The sequence below is a fragment of the Pempheris klunzingeri genome, chromosome 14 (assembly GCF_042242105.1).
Source record: "Pempheris klunzingeri isolate RE-2024b chromosome 14, fPemKlu1.hap1, whole genome shotgun sequence".
Classification (NCBI taxonomy): domain Eukaryota; kingdom Metazoa; phylum Chordata; class Actinopteri; order Acropomatiformes; family Pempheridae; genus Pempheris; species Pempheris klunzingeri.
Window position 1 is genome coordinate 1,123,525 of NC_092025.1, and position 14,491 is coordinate 1,138,015.

Sequence of the window (14,491 nt, forward strand, 5' to 3'; positions counted from 1 at the left end):
GTTCATACTGGTTCATAGTTTTAGTGAAAACTGTAATCTGTTGTCCAGACAACATAAATGTTGTTGTTGATGTTTTTTTAAAGTGATACGCTTGTATGTAAGATTCAGTACTTTAAACTTTGAGATGTTTTGTACAATAGGTCAGTTCACCTAAATAACCTCGTCTATTAGGATAGACATTAGAGTGGCGTTGGACTTTCAGTTTTATTCATGCAGTTGTTCTGTCCTGCCCATGTACTTTGATAGATGTCCTCTAACTATCAGTTTGACAAGTAGGCCAGAGCAGAGGCAGGGCAATCAATCGGCTGTGCAGAATGGCCTGGAGGTGAATTAGTTCAGCTCCTCTACTATTAGTGAAATAATGGAGCGTAAAGGTTAAGTAAGCTAATTGGGAAGGAGAAAAGCGGCTGTTGTGGAACTGAACTGCAATGTGAGTTACATCCTTTTAGGATGTTGTGCTGGATCCATAATGCCATCATTAGACTGGTTGAGCTGTATATGTGCACATCTTCTTAATAATAAGTGACCGACTGTGTCTCTCAGGTCTGTTCTACTTCCTGGGCTCTATTGTGAACTTCAGTCAGGACCCTGAAGTTCACTTCAAATACATCCAGGCTGCCTGCAAGACGGGCCAGATCAAAGAGGTGGAGCGGATCTGCAGAGAGAGCAACTGCTATGACCCTGAGCGTGTCAAGAACTTCCTCAAGGTAAAGCTGCAGGGGCAGCTGCAGTGATTAAACACTGACATTTAACAGCTCTTTGCCTCCTTCACAGAGTCTTTTCTTTTTACAGTGTTTCACAATTTTATGCCATGTTGCTCTCAGACTGTGTTGCAGTTTTTGAATCCCCATTGCCAGTCTTCATTCATATCACATATTTGTGGAGTGCTTTGTCAGTCCATGTGCTATTAAGAGAGAAGCCTCACTGATTAACATTTTGACCCCTTCCTATAGATTAGAAAATAAGTACCAACACTAGCAGATCCCAAACAATTTATCGTTTACTGGTTAAAAATGTTTAAGACAATCATCAGTCAATTGTCTTTTCTGCTTTTCCTCTTTTGTCTTTGGAATGACAGGACATGTATCAGGTAAATCTGTCCTTCCCCACAGTACAGGACTTCTCCCTTTTTTTTCTCCCCTACCCTTGAACTTTAGGCACAGGATTGAAACTGGGATTTGGATGGAGGCGTATACACTTATACACCACAATCCATACACCCACTGGGGTGCAATCAGTGCTCTCGGAGCCTTACATAGTCTTAGTCATTTATTGGATGTGTTGCATGTAATTGCAGTTCATAGTGAACAAGTTGGAGTCCTGTGCTCCATATTTGAAGACAATGAAGGTGTGTGTGTGTGTGTGTGTGTGTGTAGTCCCATAATAGGAGCCTGTGGTCAGTGCAGCATGTCTTCAGATCATATTGACGATTTGCACAATCCCAGTTTGTTAATCCTGTATGAGTGTGGATGGCAGCGGTGTGTCAGCACACCAGTACGTTGTGGTTACAGAGGGATAGTGGTCCGCGGTGTCTAGAGTTGACTTGACAAGTGGCAGTTCTTTGTCTGTTAGATAAGAAAGCAAGCTCCTAGAATATGTAGAGGTCTTGTTCTGTGACTACTGTGAAACACACTAATTTTCCATTGTGACATCCATTTGTTGTCGTGACAAACCTTTTATTTTTTTCCTATTGAATGTGTCATTTTTAATCACTTAAGGACAGTTGACATAGCTGAAAAATGATAAATTTCATTGTCAATGACTCTTACCACTGTGCACACTACACCAGCCATCAACAACACAGTCACACCTGCAGCTAAAGAAGTCTACGTGCTGTTAAAAGGTTGATATGTTTTAAGTGCAGCAGTAAAAGATCAGCCCTGTTCCATCAGTCTTGGTTGATGATTTGTGGCTTGTATAGAGGTGGTATTATTGGTCATTATCTCTCTCAACCTGCTTTCTTTCCTGTCGCTCTGTGTGACGGACAGGAAGCCAAACTCACAGACCAGCTCCCACTCATCATCGTCTGTGACCGCTTTGACTTTGTCCACGACCTGGTCCTCTACCTGTACCGCAACAACCTGCAGAAGTACATTGAGATCTATGTTCAGAAGGTAAGGCTCAGTGGAGAAGCAATGAAATACAGCATTACAATTTTACTACATCTTTGCAATACAGAAATTTGATTTATTGTGAAAATTGTGCCATAGGTGAATCCTAGTCGTCTGCCTGTGGTGGTTGGAGGGCTCTTAGACGTGGACTGCTCAGAGGATGTCATCAAGAGCCTGATCCTGGTTGTCAGGGGACAGTTCTCCACTGATGAACTGGTCGCTGAGGTGGAAAAGAGGAACAGGTGCTGCACTGTTTCACCTACGTGTTTCTAAACATTCCAACTAAGAAGTTTTAAGTAGTTATCTGTCTTGACTTGTTTTGACTACAATCAGAAAAGGAGAGAAGATTTTCAAGCCAGCAGTCAGATGATTGATATTTGCCTGAGATATGGGTATCTTGGGTGACAATGATCGATCATTGATCTGTCACCTATTTGACTTTGAAATATATTGTTAATGCTTTGATAATAACAGTGTTGCTGCAGTATTCATTTACCTAACAACAACTTTGTGTCTCAGTAATATATATCAAGAAAAAAAAAAACAGTAAGGACTTTTGTTAGTGTATTTGTAGCTATTGCGTGACTTTTCTTTTACCTAAATAAACACTTAGAAGGAATATTACAGTACTGAGGATTATCTTTGAAGAAACGGTGGTCAGTTTTTGCACGTGGTATTTTTACACTGATAGTAGTGGAGAGAAAGTTATTTTATGCAGAGTAACAATTTTTGCAGAGTAACAAAGTTAATAGATTACAGTAATCCAAAGAGGAATCTGACTTTTTCAACATAACGAGCCAAACAGGGATCCCCACATGAAGAACCTTGATGTCTAAGTAGGATTTGCATGGCACTTCGTCCCTGTTTGAGCAGTCACAGAGAGTCCTGACGTCCCTTTTCTGTCACAGACTGAAGCTGCTGCTGCCCTGGCTGGAATCTCGGATCCATGAAGGCTGTGAGGAGCCAGCTACCCATAATGCTCTGGCCAAGATCTACATTGACAGCAACAACAACCCTGAACGCTTCCTGAGAGAAAACCCGTACTATGACAGCCGTGTGGTGGGAAAGTACTGCGAGAAGAGAGACCCCCACCTGGCCTGTGTGGCCTACGAGAGAGGACAGTGCGACCAGGAGCTGATCAATGTGAGGATGAATTTGTCTACCTGTCTGACTTTCCTCTGTGTATCTAAATGTCTGGATCAGTTTTCCTTCCTTTTTGATCTAGATCATAAAACTTTATAGAAGAGGAATTATAATATTTGTTCTTAATCAGGTCTGCAATGAGAACTCCCTGTTCAAGAGCTTGTCTCGCTACCTGGTCCGTCGCAAAGACCCTGAGCTGTGGGCCAGTGTGCTGCTGGAGAGCAACCCCTACAGACGACCACTCATTGACCAGGTAAAGACCACACAGGACGAGTATATCGTTTGATTCAGCTGCTTGGTGCTTCTCTAAGCCTCTATTCCTTTGCCCTCAGGTGGTGCAGACAGCACTGTCAGAAACCCAGGACCCAGAGGAGGTGTCCGTCACAGTCAAGGCCTTCATGACAGCAGACTTGCCCAATGAGCTCATCGAGCTGCTGGAGAAGATTGTACTGGACAACTCTGTCTTCAGTGAACACAGGTGTGTAGCTCTAACATTTCGGATAGTTTCTTGTTCTCCCTCGAGTCGGTTCAAAATCAAATTGCAAAACTAAAGTGTGCTGAGGGCTCTGTGTCTTCTCCTCTTTTCCACAGAAATCTGCAGAACCTGCTGATCCTAACGGCGATCAAAGCCGACCGGACCCGTGTGATGGAGTACATCAGCAGACTAGACAACTATGACGCCCCTGATATCGCTAACATCGCCATCAGCAATGAACTTTTCGAGGAAGCCTTTGCCATTTTCAAGAAGTTTGACGTCAACACCTCTGCTGTGCAGGTCAGTCACTAAGCAGCTAGACTAAAGCATTATTATTGATATCACTGAAGAAGTCCTGATCGTCCATGTTTCTTTTTTTTTATTTTAACCTAGGTGCTGATCGAGCATATTGGCAACCTGGACCGGGCCTATGAGTTTGCAGAACGCTGCAATGAGCCGGCTGTGTGGAGCCAGCTGGCAAAGGCTCAACTCCAGAAGGAACTGGTTAAAGAGGCCATCGACTCCTACATCAAAGCCGATGATCCCTCTGCATACATGGAGGTGGTACAGGCTGCCGATAAGAGCGGTAAGAAGACTTGTTGAGCTTGTGTCAGAATAAAAAGGAACAGAGTGTGGCAGGAGTGTTGCTCTGTTCTGTTTCTGCTAATGAGGCATAGCAGAGGGTAGATTGAGCAAAGGGTAGAGGGAAAGAATACCGTCTGACTTACTGTGAGCAAATCAATCACTATGGACAGAAGGCAGGGTTTCAGAGAAAGCTAATTGTCTGTCAGAGCCATTTTGATTGAAAGCAATCAATTTGGAGCACATCAGTGGAGACTGTTGTTTAAGTTTTGTCCTCTAGGGGTATTTGCTGATAGTTGCAGCTAGTGCATCAATCAATATTGAAAGTGCACTCCATCAACATAAAATACAGTTGAGGTAGTGCTTTACATCTATTAAAAAAGAATTAATGTTAAAACACACCAACAGCTTAGTCTTACTGTCCCTGTGTTTCAGGTAACTGGGAGGACCTGGTCAAATTCCTTCAGATGGCTCGTAAGAAGGCCCGCGAGTCCTACGTGGAGACAGAACTCATCTTTGCCTTGGCCAAAACCAATCGCCTGGCTGAACTTGAAGAATTTATCAACGGACCCAACAATGCTCACATCCAACAGGTTAGTCCTGCTCTCAGACAACCCTCGCAGCCCTGTGGATAAGCCGTCAGGTCAAACATGAAACGCTATCTGTCCTGTAGGTTGGCGATCGGTGCTACGATGAGAAAATGTACGATGCCGCTAAACTGCTATACAACAACGTCTCCAACTTTGGTCGCCTGGCTTCAACTCTGGTGCACCTCGGGGAGTACCAGGCCGCTGTGGACGGCGCCCGTAAGGCCAACAGCACCCGCACCTGGAAAGAGGTGTGCTTCGCCTGCGTGGATGGAAAGGAGTTCAGACTGGCGCAGATGTGTGGTCTCCACATCGTGGTGCACGCTGACGAGCTGGAGGAGCTGATCAACTACTACCAAGTAAGATGGAAATGAAGGCTTTTTTTGGGTGCATGTTTGTGTTCTCAGCTTCCAACATTTACACAGAGGTGTGCAGTGCTTACTACAAGTTTTATCATTTTGAGATGTGCATCCACACTGAGTCCTCCCTCCTCTCTCTCAGGACCGCGGTTACTTTGAGGAGCTGATCACCATGCTGGAGGCCGCCCTGGGCCTGGAGCGCGCTCACATGGGGATGTTCACAGAGCTGGCCATCCTTTACTCCAAGTTCAAGCCCCAGAAGATGAGGGAGCACCTGGAGCTCTTCTGGTCCAGAGTTAATATCCCAAAGGTCCTGAGAGCAGCAGAGCAGGCTCACCTGTGGGCCGAGCTGGTCTTCTTGTACGACAAGTACGAGGAGTACGACAACGCCATCATCACTATGATGAATCACCCGACAGATGCCTGGAAGGAGGGACAGTTCAAAGACATCATCACTAAGGTACACTTTGAAAACTAAGAGTATGTTTGTCTTGATATCATTGTATTCTGTCCAATTTGTATTTTGCTTTTCAGCTGAAATTGAACAAAGGGGATGTTTTGTAGTCAAAGCTTTATGGGGCTTTTAGCGTTAGCTGCAATCGTTATCACTTAAAATGTCTTTATTGTTGCTTCAAATTATGATTTTATGATTTCTGAATAAGAAACGCCTCTGTGTCACTGAACACGGTCTTATAAAATCCAACAGTGTTTGAACCTCTGAAATGATTGTTTCTCCTCCTTCCTGTGTAGGTGGCCAACGTGGAGCTGTACTACAAAGCTGTCCAGTTCTATCTGGAGTTCAAGCCCTTGTTACTGAATGATTTGCTCATAGTGCTTTCTCCCAGACTGGACCACTCTCGTGCTGTCAACTTCTTCAGCAAGGTACACTTCAATCTCTTGTTATGATGAAGGCAGGGAGTGATCCACATTTTGGACTAAATGCATCTCCAGCCACCTATTTTATTGTGCTTTGAAAACCTCAGTGGAAACACAAGAACTTTGAGAAGTAACGTGCAATAGACACTGATAAAGTGAATAAATTGTGACGTGTCACTGAGAGACAGATTAATACATGAAACAAGTGAATCAGAAGGTCGTTATCTATAAGGTTTTCCACACAGTATTCCATTATTTAAGGCCTTCTTCTCATTACATTTTGTCAAGCCCTCTTCCTCTCAGGTGCTTTAATGGCACCTGACTGGAGAATTGGCGCCACCAACTGTTCTACTTCGATGTGCCCATTGTCATGGTGAGTGAGATGATGATTGTACATGTGTGTTCACAGGTGAAACAGCTGCCTCTGGTCAAGCCTTACCTGCGGTCAGTACAGAATCACAACAACAAATCGGTCAATGAAGCACTTAACAACCTCTTCATCACAGAGGAGGATTATCAGGTGAGAGAGCCTTTGCATTTTATATTTTTGTCATGTGTTAATGTCAGTATTCTTAAATTTGATAGTCTCCCCTTTTCCCCATCTCGGTCACGTTAGGCACTGAGGACATCAATAGATGCCTACGACAACTTTGACAACATCTCCCTGGCCCAGCGTTTGGAGAAGCACGAGCTGATTGAGTTTAGGAGAATTGCTGCGTACCTCTTCAAGGGCAACAACCGCTGGAAACAGAGTGTCGAGCTCTGCAAGAAGGACAAGCTTTATAAGGTACCCCCCAAAACATTCACCTTTATTTTCTCTGTCAATGTCTCTGATGCGCTGCTTGGATCGGCTTAGACCCCCCCCCTGAGCCCGTGTGTGCCGTGTCTCCCCTGCAGGATGCCATGCAGTATGCGTCAGAGTCCAAGGACACAGAGCTGGCAGAGGAGCTACTGTCCTGGTTCCTACAGGAGAACAAGAAGGAATGTTTCGCCGCCTGCCTTTTCACCTGCTATGACCTGCTGCGGCCTGACGTGGTGCTGGAGACGGCCTGGAGGCACAACATCATGGACTTTTCTATGCCATACTTCATTCAGGTCATGAGGGAGTACCTCGTCAAGGTGGGTCAGCTCTCTTCAGGCTGCAGTCAGGTGAACTGAGGGATTAATGTTTTAGATGGTGCAGTCAGGATGCTGATTAATATTCTTAATCAATTATCTCTTATCTGTGTTTGATTGTGTGCTGCATCAGTTGTTCAACCTACAAAATGGATTGATTAAGGGGCACATTATCATCCTCTTTCTTTTTTGACTGAAGTAACAGATAAAAATTGTCAGTATCAAATGAAAGACGCACTTAGAATTCTCTCTGATGGTCAGCTGTCTTCCAAATTACTGTACAGGGAACTATTTTTAATTTTCTTCTCCTATGCTGCGCCTCTTCTCTTCCAGGTTGATGCAGTTAAGGAACAGGTGAAAGCTAAATGCTCTGTATTTGATCTGAAAGAATTTAGCCTGGAGGACTGCAGCCTCGAGTGTGCATGGTTTTAGCTACACTCTCACCTCGACACGGTCACTGAGCCTTCAAGCTGACATTGTAGTTGTTGGGGAACTTAAACTGTAGCTGTCTGCTGCATGAAATTGGAGATTTTTCATTCACTACATATAAATCAGATTTGCCATTTGCCAATACAATTTGTCATTGTGTGGGCAGTTAGATGTTAAAACGTTCTATTTAACTACTTACTACTGTTGGCCAACTAAACTACAGTACGTCTGTGAGTGAACCACTGAGTATGACAGTAGCAGGAAACACACGCAAATCAAATTGGCTTTAGCAGAGTAACAAAGGACAGAAATGCTACAAGAGAAAATGACCTGCAGCAGTCTGAGTGAGAAACGATTGTAACCTAGCTAACTCTGTATATAGATTATCTAAATATAAGATGCATGTTGTACCAGTTGCTAAGGGACCATAGTTTGCCCCCCCCCCTGTTAAAAGAACTATGAACCAGCAGCAGACTGAGGCAGAAGTCTACCCAGGGGAGTTAGTTGAAGCAGATGCACTGTGATCATGGTTAAAATATTAGTTTTACCTTCTGAGTCCATGAAGATATCCACTTTGTTTGTCACTAGAGCTCAACAGTGACGAAGCTTCAACAAGTACAATAAGTCGCCTTAAGCATCACAAAAGTGCTTTCCCTCACAGACACTGCACTATATGAAGCTGTACATGTCTTTGAATGTCGTGTTTGGATGTATTAGCTGGTTATTGGACTGAAGCATGCATGGATGACACGTCTCTTGCTGATACATAGCAGCAGGCTGTTGGTTGTGCCTGGCTTCTTGTAGAGAACCTTGAACTGTAGGGAGCGCCTGGCCCGAGACTCCCCCTCCTCTCTCCTTCCTCCTCCCCCTCCCAAAGTGCATCTCAGTGCTGCTGTCTGTTGCTCACTGCCAGTGGCGATGCGCATAGAGCATGGCACTGTCACTGTTTACCGTGAAGCGTCGGCTCCATGAACGTGTGTGTGCAGAGAACTTAACTGAGGGAGCGACTGATTCTGAAGAGGCATGGAGAAACGGAATGATAAATTCATATGTACAAGACTGGGAAGTGCACTGCTCTGCAAGCCCCAACTTTAAACTCTACAAATAACCTGCACCCAGGTGCTGCTGCTGCTGCTGCTGCTTTCCCCCGGGCACCTGATCTCTGCACATGTCGCTTATTGCTGCATCTGACTTGCTGCCTGATGAAGTAGTTCTTATTTTTCCTTATTGTTTGAGGGGTGAAGAGTTGGCTGTCAGACAGGCCACACAGACAATTCAACCTAATTTAAATTGATTAGTTTAACTTGTTTTTATTTATTTATGTGCTCTGAAGTTTGGGAACAAGAGAGGAGTGAAGAGCAATACTCATTAATACATTATGTTCAGTAGAAACTGTAGAAAGCTCTGCGTTCTCTGCACAAAATGTGAAAAGTCACCTGTAATTGTCTTCTGTCTTGCTGCTGGGTAAAATGGCTCAGAGTGGCAGCCCACGTGAGCGTCTTTCTTTTCAGAGAAGTCCTCACAGATCAGTAAATGAGAATATATTGAACTGTTTTTAATTTTTCTTTTAGCAAGTTCTTGACTCATGTTTTGTGGCCTTGTTCTAAATGCTGTTGTGTCTTTGCCTTGCAGGTAGATAAACTAGAAACCTCAGAGTCCGTAAGGAAAGAGGAAGAGCAGGCAACAGAGACGCAACCCATCGTCTATGGTAAGAGTCCTCTAAAGACATCAGTGTGGCTGATCAGAAGCAAAGGCAGCAGTCTTTATCTCACACAGCGCTTTTTGGTCCTGAGATTATCTGGAAGAACTTTGAATATCACAATTTATTAAAATCCCTTTAAACTTGTCCTGAACCTGCAATATAACAAATTTTAACGGCCACTTGGGGGCAGTGGAAACCAACTCCCTAAACACAACACTGATTCATCTCCATCTGATTTAATATCCTCATCATCACTGATACATTGTCTCTACAGAACTATCAGTTATAGGTGTTTGTTTATGATACTAAATATTCATGACCAAATAAGCAGCAATCATAGTTAAACACATCTGTAGGTATAATCTATGAAGAGTTTAACATCATAAACTCTGCTAATGAGCTTCAGTGTCGGCGTTGTGTGATCAGATTAGACCAAACAGCCCACAGGCTGATCAGACTCAGATGTTCCTGCTTGGTGCACAGAGGTATGTGACTCAACGTCCTACTTCAGAGTAGAAGAACACAGAAAAGAAGAAAAGCAGAAATCACTTAGATGAAATAACCAAAACGGTTCCAACCTCAGCAGAAAATGTTCATGTCGGATCCCGTCATTAAGAAGTAGACTGAGAAAAAGGGACCTTGTAAGAACAATGATTGAAGCATGGAAAGTTTGATGATTGTCACCTCAGTAATGTCGGGGAGTTTTCCCAACGGCTCGCAGCATTTTGCATGTTTCTCGTGCCGTCATCACTGTGGATGGTAACAGCTGCTTTTAGTCCCACAGCTGAAGAGGAAACGACATGGTTCACCACATAAGAACTTTTTAACGCCACAAAAACAAGCTCAGCAAGCCAATGAGGCAAGGCAGGCCTGTGACCAGATCATTAAAGTTTTACATCAGGAATGCGGCTCTGGTTAAAATGAAACGGACCACTTGCTTGTTTGAAACTCTTCCCGTGTGTGTGTGTGTGTGTGTGTGTGTGTGTGTGTGTGTGTGTGTGTGTGTTGCAGGCACACCCCAGCTGATGCTGACAGCGGGCCCCAGCGTACCCGTGGCACCTCCGCAACCTTACGGCTACGGCTACCAGGCGCCAGCAGGGTTCAGTCAGCCAGCAGCTCAGCCAGGCTTTGGCTACGGCATGTAAAGACCCTGCCCCCCCCCCCTTCCTCTCCACATGCAGGCTGGAGCTACCATCCATCCATCTCCCACAGTCCTTCACCAGACCATTACTGTCTCCCCCTGTCTGCCCTCCACGGGGAGCAGGGGATAATACAGATAAACCTTTTTTTTCTTTTTCTTTTTTTACTTTTTTTCCCTTTTTAAACTGTCATGAAGGACTCACTTTTATTTCTGTTGTCAAAGAAAAAGATTGCATCACAAAGATTAATTTTCTCACATTCCGTATTGACTAGATTAATTTCTTTTATCTATTTTATTTGAATGGGAAATGGTTTATGTACAATGGGGGCTTGTGGGAAGAGCTAGTCCTCTTCTCAGTTTAAAAAAAAAAGGTCTGTTGTGAAGCATCTGATTTGCACTCTGTAGTGAGAAGAATTAATGTAGAACCTTTTTCCTTTTGATGTGTGTGAGCAGCTTCTTCTGTTCGACTGTAAAATGCATTTAATTATTGTATATTCAGACACAAAAAAATGCTACTATGTTCTTCTATATTTGAACATGAGACGGCCGCTTCCATGACCACAATCCTGAAACACTACGTCGCATCAGTCACGTCCCCACACACACTCGCTTCAGGGCTGCTTGTTGAAGAAAACCCCAGAGAGTATTTTACATACGAGTTACAGGAGCGTTTGAGTGTTTTCAGCAGAGCCTGTGCAGGACTGTCCAAACAAATCTGCATTCAGACGACCTTTCCATGTGCTTTAAGTACTGCTCTAACGTGGGACCATTCCACCTCAGGAGCGACTGCAGACCCGTCGACTAACATGCCCCACCGCCCCCTCTTTATGCTGCGGTTTGTTTCTGCTGGATATCGTTTTAGCTCACCGTCGTTGAGTGTGCAGAGAGATTTTTCAAACTTCATTCTCTTTATGTCCTGGTCAAGGTTGCCTTTTAACCTTTTCAGTTGACCCACTCATCCATTTCAGAAACTATCACAGGACTCGTGGTAATTTGAAGTTTTTATCAAAGGCTTGCGTGTATACAGGAAATCAATCATTAACTCCTTTGAACTTATATTCTTATCTAAATTACCTTAGATTTAAATTGTGCACTAAAGATACTTGTTTGTGCATAATCAGGATGATAATGAATGAAACAGCGGTTTTGTTTTCCACTTAAAAATAAAGGCTTCTTGTTTGTCAAGAACAGTCTGATTGTGTCTCACATACACCGTCACGTGCTGGAGAAGAACTCCGGACAGGTGCAGCTCTCAGTCACCCTGACTGACTTTAGTGCAGCCCAAACAAATGGGACGAGATCTGCTGGTTCTAATGAGTGATAATAAAGGAATCCTAGGCTGTAAAGTGCCTGAAAGAGACGGCGTAGCTTGTAGTCGGCACACAATAATGTGACGACACACTCCAAGAATGAGGACTTCTCCATTTCCAAACACAGTGTGTACTTCTTGTTGGCTGAGCCTGCAGATTTGCAGGGCAAAGGTGGGAGGCTGCCGGAGCGCAGCAGGAGAGTGCAGCCAAACAGGAAACGACTAGCTGGTGCTAATGTGACAGTACTACACCAACTCTGACGGTACAACTTAAGAGGTGAAAACAGATCTGGTGCCACCAGCCATAAACCACACAGATGTAGGTTGTGACTTTGTTTCAGAAGATGGAGAGGTCTGTACAGTGAGACGCTGTGGACGTGATAACTGATCAGGTGGAAGCATATATTCTAACTTTCAATCATTTCAGAGAGTTGAACTGTGATACAGAGTTTTTGGGAACATATTTAGGATTCTTGATTGTTCTAACTAAATCCAGCTGCATTAAAATATTGCATTCATGTAACCAGCTCTACTGCTGCATGTCAGACCTCTATGACCTTCTGAAGTATCAGATACTTTTAAAATATGAAAATAAGTCATTTAAGATTTCTCAACTTTTATTAAGAGAACATCTTGGGCCAATACTCACTTTAGACTTTTTTCACAGCAGGAAACTCACAGGTGTAATCCATGACTTTAATAACTGCCTGCTGGACTTAGTGGGACAGTTATTGATCTGATCAGTGCTTTTCCTGCTATCAAACAGGTCTGTTATCTTACTGTGATGCTGATGAGATCAGCTTCCTTTCAGTATCTCCTCCTCAGACCCAGTGGCCTTAGTGTGGAGGTCTGTTAATGTACTAGGGTACAAGTGCACCCCCCCAACACTGCCCAACAAAAATCAAGTCATCAACATGTAATTGAGTCAATCGTTGATGTGTAAACATATAAAATCATGGAAGCTCGACGTAGTTGACACTGTGAATAGCTTTAACAACAGAGGAGTCCCAGGGATGAAAGCTGCAGCTCTAATAAAGCTTCAGGTCTCCGGTGACGCTGTCGATCAGGTCAGCGGGACCCGGACCGATACCCAGCACGGTGCGTGATCCGGGGGCGATTTGAGTCCTTCCTGCGTCCTGAATCAGGCTGACAGGAAGCCCTACTTCTTTGGCACGACCCAGCAGGTCGACCAGGGTGTCCTCGTCGGGGGCCTTCACCACCACCTTGGGCTGTCCGCAGTACTCCCACTGTCTGAGCAGCTCGGGGTTCCTGCGCTGGACCTGTTTGTAAGCGGACACCGCAGCATGGGAGCACTGGGCGGCCACTTTCCCTTTGCCCATCTTCAGGTCGTTCCGCACCACCAGGACCATCTTGAACTCGCCACCTTCTCCCATCACACTCGCCTCACCAGAGCCGTTCCCCGTCGCTGCCATCAGGCCGAGGCGAGTCCGAAGGTGCCAGCCGAGCAGAAGTCCGCAGCCCAGCCCTGCTACCGCCCCCAGACCCAGAGGACCACAGAGCACGTCCATCATGCTGACCCTGCCGAGAGGACACAGGAAGTTAAGTCTCATACAACACATCCACAGCTCCAAGCTGAAGAGACTACTGTCAAACCCAGAGGTCCACCGGGGCTGGAGGCTTCATACCTTCCCCTGTTGTCATGGAGATACTGACTTCTAGAATAAGGACTCCTTCATGTTGGCTCACAAACATACTATTAAAGCTCCAGAGCGGTCAGTACACTAGTTGTGTGTCACTTTGGCCCGTTTTCTGCCAAACATAAATGTTTAGCTTTACTTTAAGTGGTTGATTTTTAGCAGTGCTAGCTAACTCTTGCTATCTAACTAACTTCTAAATGTGGGCTAGCCTAGCTAACGTTAGCTTGCCGGCTAGAAACAAGCCCGCTCGCTCTCCACAAACACCACTTCCCAGAACACCTCCACCTTCCCGGACAGAGCCTCGTCCTGTTCACACACCTCACGCCTCAGGATCGACACAGAGCGGCTGAACAGACACAAACAGGGTCTCGCTCCTAACTTTTCATACCTGCCGGTTTCTTCGGTGTGGACTGTGCTGCGCGCATGAATGACGCGTCATCTACTTTTCTTATGCGCGCTTGGTGATGACGTCACAGCCGACGACTTCTCAAAAGCAGACTGGATGTCTGGGTGGTGTCATGTTTTGATCACATGTTAAAACTTTACAAACCTCTACACGAAGAAAGGGAAAGGTAAGCCACTGATGGAGGTCTTGCTGGTTCTTGATTTACTCTTTGAACGGATTAAGATGCACTGGAGGCTCTGAGTGGAGGCAAGGTGACACATCTCAGTACCTCTGAGCTGTGTACTGTTGGTGAGACTGTTTGTAATGTGTCCTATATACACACACAGTCTTTAATAATTTTAATTTAGATGTCAGTTTAAACGAAAGCTCAATATGTCACATACATACGTTGTGTCATATTGTCTGCAAAACTGTCAGGGTTTGACTTAAATAAAGTTTAGATAAAACACAGTGATGAATACACGTGTATCTGGAGGCTTTTGGTGAGTTTAAACCCACACAATGCAAAGGACCTCTCCTGTAGTGCAGCGCTGTAAATCTTGAGCCTTGGACCAAGCTCTGGACCAGCATCCTCAGACACTCAGCAACAAGTGCATT

At 44.7% G+C, this 14,491-nt stretch overlaps 2 protein-coding genes across 3 annotated transcripts in view; one reads left to right on the forward strand and one right to left on the reverse strand.

The window, feature by feature from the left end:
• Positions 1-11,709, forward strand: part of cltca (clathrin, heavy chain a (Hc)) — a 32,682-nt gene extending 20,973 nt beyond the window's left edge. The window contains exons 14-30 of the mRNA XM_070843794.1: positions 544-707; positions 1,989-2,114; positions 2,211-2,353; positions 3,020-3,254; positions 3,385-3,507; positions 3,587-3,732; positions 3,846-4,029; positions 4,123-4,315; positions 4,747-4,904; positions 4,985-5,257; positions 5,400-5,717; positions 6,008-6,139; positions 6,543-6,653; positions 6,750-6,920; positions 7,031-7,252; positions 9,311-9,386; positions 10,392-11,709. Of these exons, the coding sequence (XP_070699895.1) occupies positions 544-707; positions 1,989-2,114; positions 2,211-2,353; positions 3,020-3,254; positions 3,385-3,507; positions 3,587-3,732; positions 3,846-4,029; positions 4,123-4,315; positions 4,747-4,904; positions 4,985-5,257; positions 5,400-5,717; positions 6,008-6,139; positions 6,543-6,653; positions 6,750-6,920; positions 7,031-7,252; positions 9,311-9,386; positions 10,392-10,525 (2,909 nt within the window). The 3' untranslated portion in view covers positions 10,526-11,709. The remainder of the gene's footprint in view (positions 1-543; positions 708-1,988; positions 2,115-2,210; positions 2,354-3,019; positions 3,255-3,384; positions 3,508-3,586; positions 3,733-3,845; positions 4,030-4,122; positions 4,316-4,746; positions 4,905-4,984; positions 5,258-5,399; positions 5,718-6,007; positions 6,140-6,542; positions 6,654-6,749; positions 6,921-7,030; positions 7,253-9,310; positions 9,387-10,391) is intronic.
• A 720-nt stretch (positions 11,710-12,429) lies between these two features.
• Positions 12,430-13,916, reverse strand: ptrh2 (peptidyl-tRNA hydrolase 2). Of its 2 annotated transcripts, none has more exons than XM_070843873.1 (2): positions 13,877-13,916; positions 12,430-13,369 (listed from the first exon to the last, which is right to left on the reverse strand). In XM_070843873.1, exon 2 carries the CDS (start codon positions 13,360-13,362, stop codon positions 12,859-12,861), a length of 504 nt encoding a protein of 167 aa, XP_070699974.1. In that variant the 5' UTR covers positions 13,363-13,369; positions 13,877-13,916; the 3' UTR covers positions 12,430-12,858. The 2 variants fall into 2 exon arrangements, with proteins under 2 accessions (XP_070699974.1, XP_070699975.1); XM_070843874.1 differs by lacking the exon at positions 13,877-13,916 and adding an exon at positions 13,807-13,860.
• Between the last annotated feature and the right edge of the window lie 575 nt (positions 13,917-14,491).